This window comes from Cuculus canorus, chromosome Z (assembly GCF_017976375.1).
Source record: "Cuculus canorus isolate bCucCan1 chromosome Z, bCucCan1.pri, whole genome shotgun sequence".
NCBI classification, from domain to species: domain Eukaryota; kingdom Metazoa; phylum Chordata; class Aves; order Cuculiformes; family Cuculidae; genus Cuculus; species Cuculus canorus.
This window is the reverse complement of record NC_071441.1, coordinates 45,216,858-45,222,814: the sequence shown is the minus strand read 5'-3', so window position 1 is coordinate 45,222,814 and position 5,957 is coordinate 45,216,858. Positions and strand designations below refer to the sequence as shown.

General features: G+C 53.8%; 1 protein-coding gene across 1 annotated transcript; it reads right to left on the bottom strand.

Annotated features, from left to right (window-relative positions):
* Nucleotides 1-2,799: 2,799 nt before the first annotated feature.
* On the bottom strand, nt 2,800-4,374 carry LOC128850446 (inositol 1,4,5-trisphosphate receptor-interacting protein-like 1). The gene has a single exon (XM_054054792.1). It carries the CDS (start codon nt 4,372-4,374, stop codon nt 2,800-2,802), a length of 1,575 nt encoding a protein of 524 aa, XP_053910767.1.
* Nucleotides 4,375-5,957: the final 1,583 nt, after the last annotated feature.

The window sequence follows — 5,957 nt, the reverse complement described above, 5'->3', positions numbered from 1 at the left end:
AGAGTATTTCTGTGAGGCTCTCAGGGCAGCAGCCTGGCAAGGCTGACTTCCTAAGTACACCCTTTTGTTTTTCTGCGGTACCTTGTTCTGGGCTACGCCAGAGAATACAGAGGAAGAGCATGTTTTCCACATCACTGCTAAAAGCTGAGACAGCTCCTCAAGTGCAAGAGAGGCAATCCAACATATTTGGAGGACTGGGACCTCAGGGCAGTACCTAGGCATCTCACCCCTAATCTACTAATTCCCCCAGACTCTACTAATTCCCTTCTTGAGAGCAATTATGTCTCTGGAGCATTACAGCCAAAGGGTTCACGGAAAGGTGACACTCCGCCGCATGCTCTTGGGCAGGAGACAGCTGCTGGACGGGACTCTGCTGGGACCCTGGGGGCTCTCCAGTCGCTGGTCGGTTGTGCCTGAGCACAATTGGAATGGAGATCCTGCAGCACCGGTCTATCCGGGCCAGTTATCGTCTGAGAGTCAGAAACCAGATTGGGCAAGAACAGTTCTCACTAATGCTGCTCAGGAAGCATCGTCATTGGCTTGAAAGCTCAAAGCTGCACAAGAGGGAAAGAACACGCCAAGAAACACACAACAGGTTCAAAAGGAGAGATCGGCAAAAGGCCCTCAACTGCAACGCAGAGCTTGCTCTTTGCAGCTGGAGGAACGCAGAGCACTAAACAAGTGTTGGATGCAAGGATTCCAATGAAAACATTCCCATGGCAGACCTTACGCCAAGAAGGTCTTTCTCTTCTTGCCTTCTTAAGCCAAACCCGTAAGGGGCTTCACCCCTTTGAACCAGCAAAGATGCATGGTAAACAAAGTGTTTCTATGGCCAATTTTCAGCAAAACAAAACTTTTCATGGGAAGGGTCAGGCCATTTTTATGGGAAAGTTCAGGTGTGAAAACCCACTGCTGTGAAAGATGCAGAGACAGCATTTCATCTGAATTGCAGTATCAATTTAATGGGAGACATCTAAAAATCTTTCCTTAACCTTGCTGCATGTGTCGAAGTCTCCCTCGTTAAGATGGTAGGAACCTTGGCTTGTAGGTCCCGACGGGCTACGGTGAATGTGCCTCCTGCCTTACAGAAGCCAGAGACCACAACGGCAATCGTGGCACTTGTCCCCTGTGCAAGGTGCTCCCTGCTCAGACAGCGTGATACGCGCCTCCCTGCTGTTGCCCAAGGGCAGCCATCTTGGGCTGCCAGGCTTTGGTTTGCCTACAGATCCTAAGGAAGGCACTTCAGGCTCCCCATGACACACAGGGAACATGCCCAGCTGTGGAGGGGGACAAGTTGTTCTGGTTGCCAGCCCATGGAATTACAGAGTGGCCGGGGAATCAGTGAAACTGGAGCGCAGCGCACCAGTCCTTCTGGAAATGCTCCCCGGCTCTGCAGCAGCTGAGCAGCCAGCAGCCTATGCCTCTATTCCCTATCAAAGTGATGCACAGACAGGCAGAGACGCAGCCTTTCTTCAAAACACACTATTTATTGACAACTTTGTACAGGGTAAATATCCCAAAGGAAAGGGACTCTCTCCAAGAGATGGGGACAGTCACCACCCAGGGGGGAACACAAGCCTCCTTGCAAGGGACTCTTCAGCTGCATCGGGCCTGACTGCCCAGAGTGCGCTTCTGCTCCAGAGAAAAGGGGTGGCAGCAATTCCCCCTGTGTGACAGTTAGGTAAGGGTTCTTGTGTTATGCCACAAAATAGCTACAAGCACACAATAAGTCTGCTACAATAAGAAGACTATTAGCAAAAACTAGTAGCTTGCTTACAAGCAGCAAGACGATTCAGCAATCACAACCACCAAGGATAACAACGAGGCAGCCTTCATGTCCCTGCATTGTAGTAGGGTCAGGCACAAAGCTTAGCAGGTGTCCCTGCGACGACAACGTTGGTCGTGGGTTGTAGCCGCACCGCTCCACATGTTTCAGGGTTATTGCTAGAGACCCGCGTCCTGCCACGTAGGGCCAGCACGTGCCAGGAATGGGGCTCACCTCCGCCCTTGAATCATAGACGTACTGCTCGTTATTGCTCATGTGCAAACCCCAGTCAAGGGTCCCTCTCTCTTCTAAGGGCTGTTACTTTGTCTTTCTTTGTCCTCCTCACTTGTCCTTTAGCTGTCTTTGGCCACCTTCCGTTTTCGGAGAAGGACACTTACAGTAGGACAGTTCGTCACTTGGGTGGGAAACACGATTGAGAAAGCACATCTTCTTCTCTATCTACTTCTTCCTTTGACACTACCGTTCCTCCTTGTTCTTAACACAGTTTTTCTCCTGTGGTGTGTCAAGTGCCAGTCAGCTGCTTGCTTAAACTGGCAACGATACAATGCACTGCTTTACCTCTACAGATCAAATCATTTTCCACCTCCAATACACCGTGCTGATCGAGCAGCCCGTTCCCCGTCTCCAGTGCACTCCGTTTTGTGGCACCAGCTACCCGAGGAGTGTCTTGGATGGGGGATTGTCCATGCAGAGCCTGGAGAGCAGGCAGAGGCACATCAGTGGTGGCTTTGGCTCGACCCCTGCCCAGCTGCACCTGCTAGCAAGAATCTATGGGACATGTGAAATTGCCACCGTGGCAATGACCGCACAAGCGGAAAGGTAGATGAAAGTCATCTTTGTAGCCACCCTGGTCATCCCCGACGCTACACTGAGATTGTTGAAGGGAGAACACAGCCACTCTTGGCACAGGGCTGCTGCACAGGGGTTTCCCTTCCCTGTCTGTGTCCTGCATTCACCCCTCTTTTTCCCCGCCGCGTGAGGTTGTCGTCTGCTGTCAGCTGTGAGACCCACAATCACAGCTCTGTGTGTGGAGCCCTCTCCCAGTATCCCAGGACGAGCTGTCGTATGAGTCGGTGTTCAAGCTTGATGAAATCACACAGCGCGTCAGCACAGGCTGCCGGATCCTGTGCAAAGCGTTGGAAGAGGTTGAGTGGCTCGGCCATTTTGAAGGATAGCGGCAAGCTTATCTCCTCGGGCACATTCTCATTGCCAAGGAAGAAGTGGTTGAGGCGCTTCTCCTCCAGGCACCAGCGCATGTATCGCATGGTGTCTTGCAGCCGCAGTAGGAAGTTCTTCCTGCACCAACGTGAGAGGGGGGTTGTGGTCAGGAGGTGCATCACAGCTGTCTTGAAGTCATAGGTGGAAAAGCTTGTGCCCGTCAGGATGCAGGCGCAGGTCTGAAGGCATTTGAGGTGGGCACGTGCTGAGGCCTTCCTGGCCATATGCCTGAAGAACTTCACCTCTGCCACAGCGTAGGTCACTGGCCACGTAGTGCTTGAATTGAAGGTGTCCTCTGCAGCCTGGCTACTCAGGAAGATGTCCGAGTCCCCTTGCTGCACCCCAAAAATCAACTCAATGAAGAGGGTTCTTCTGGAGTCACCCGTCAGCTGCAGCTTGCAGGACCGGCTGGAGGGCAGCATCTCCATGTTGTAGCAGCGGGAATGAGACACATCCATCCAGGCTGACATCACAAAGGTCTGGAACCAGAGGGCAGTTTTTTGCACATCTAGGTAGGAGCCTGTGCAGAGGATGTGTAGGAGGCTGGGATCCTGATTTCTTGTCAGCTCCTCCTCAGAATGGTGGAGGAAGCAGAGCATGTTCTGCTGCCCCGTGCAGGTGCACTCCAGCTCCACATAGATGCGGGGGTCTTCTACTGGCATCTGCCCTGTGGCGCCCATCTGCAGCTGGAACCTGTGGCCACGAGGTGCCTTCAGGGGCACGAGCAGCTGGTAGACAGCACTATCTTCACAGGGGTCCCAAGCTTCAAAGGTGCTGCCCACACCGATGGCTCTTTGCAGCACAGGGAAGAAACTATTGCAGAAGCGCTTTTGGAAGAGCCAGAGGAGTTCAGCCACCAGGTCCTCCACCACCAGGCCAATGTAGGCCGGATTCTGCACTCGCCTGAAAAAGCGCCTTTCAAAAGTCCAGCCCAGATCACGCTCATCATCAGCACTTTCGCCCTCACTTTCTTCCTCTTCCTGCTCCAATTCTTGCTCCTCCTCCACATTCACCGTCTTGCAGCAGCACCTTTCCTCAGTGCTGCTGCTTTCTGCCTCACGGCTCCTGTTCCTGAACCGGACCCAGCAGAGCCCAAAGAGCAGGACCAGGACTCCAGCGATCACGCAGAAGTGCCACTGCTCTGAGGCAGTGGAGAGCAGTGCTCCCCAGGCAAAGTCACACTGCTCCTGTGTCTTCTGCTCCACGCTCCTGTCCTCTATGTCTTGCAGCAGCCGAGTCATCTCCGCGTTCACGTACAGGGCACGCTGCTGCATGAATTCACGCGTCGCCTCATCCAGCTCATCACCAGCCATCGGCAGGTTCGGGATGACGGACAGCAAAGCACGGACGAGGAGTGCTATGGCAGCCATGGCCTGCAGGAGGAAGGACAAGAGGGTTTCAGAGAGGCTGGGATGGAGGGAGCTGGTGGCAGGCGAGAAGGAGCTTTGGGGCAGACGGGAGTGGGGGCAACGCAGCTGGGAGGCAGCAATGCCTTTGCACCGTGCCCTCCCCGAGGTGCTCCAGCGAGCGGCTGGGACCTCGATGCTGGGGAGGACCGACCCTCCCTGGGACCCGCGTTTCTGCCCCAGCCCTCCTCCAGCCCAGCTTCCCCGCACGTGCGCACTCACCACTGTCCCACTCCGTACTGCTCAGGGCTGCCTGCTGGCGCCTTTATAACCTCCCCCGTGGCTCATCCTTTGTGATGTCACAGGCGCCGGAGCACACCACAGCCTCCCCCCGCAGCCAGCCCCAGCCTTCACACACACCCCCTCCGGCTCCCCTCCCCCCACCAATCCCCCACTCCGGCTCAGTGACTTTCACCTGTCCTGGGCACACTGCGCCCCGACACCCACAAAGCACAAACTGCCCTGCAGGACAGGGCTCTCGGGGGCTCCCTTTACAGAGCGCATAGGAGCCTCCCAAGCCCTTACAACTCATGGGTGCCCTGATTGGTGGATGCTTTACTCCGTGAGACCCCAATGCCATGAGGTGGCATTGGCTCCCTTGGCGCTGACCTCTGTGCTTGCGGACACAGGCGTGCCTTGGTGCCTTCGTGACACCAATGGGGGAGGCTGCTGGTGGGTATGCTGGTGGTGGCAAGGGGCCTGTCTGTGGCGGGATCTCTGTTTCTGCTCTGCCACTGTGACAGTACATTTCTAGAAGGCTTCTCAAAGCCTCACCCTCTGTGAGAAAAATTGAAATAATGTGCTAATGATTGGAATAGGACATAAGAATACACAATAATAACATTGTAATACCACTGTGGCATCATAAAGTGTATTGAAACAATACAGGGTCATAAGACTTGGACAGCAGTTTCCATTAGTCGTGACATGAAACGTGCGGAAGGAAGAAATGCTACAGGAAACATGCGGATTCCGGGAAGAATGTTGTTCAGAAATAACAACTTTTCCACCTTTCTCTACCAGCTTTTTGAGGACATGTCATTTTAAACTGCTCATCAAACAGCGGCTGTAATTTGTGTGGCTGAGCAACCCTATCCACTCAATTGCTCACCCACTTTTTAGATCTGCGCTTTCTGTGCTCTCTCTTCAGCTTGCCAAACATCTCCTGCAGCTTGTAACTCCTCTTGGGGCAGCCAAAGCATCTCAAAACAGGGGCTACAGGGATCACAAACTCTTCTGGAAGAAGGTCTAGTCCTGGCAGAACTAACCAGCCCACCGCCCCCTGGCGTGAGGCTTTCCCACTCTCTCTGAGCCCACTAAAGCCTACTCTCCTGCCACATGGGTGAGGGCAGATTCCAAAATGAGGAAGGCACCTGGAAAAGGAATTGCAAAAGCTCTAGCACCACAGTGAACTTCCTTCTAATGACTTCAGGAAATGACTCAACAATGTGCTATTTCGGTCAAAACCTGCTCTCCATCGTGCCTCTGGCTCTCACCCGTAGCTTGTCAAACTCATTGGGAAAGCTTCAGCAGTGTCATCAGCCATC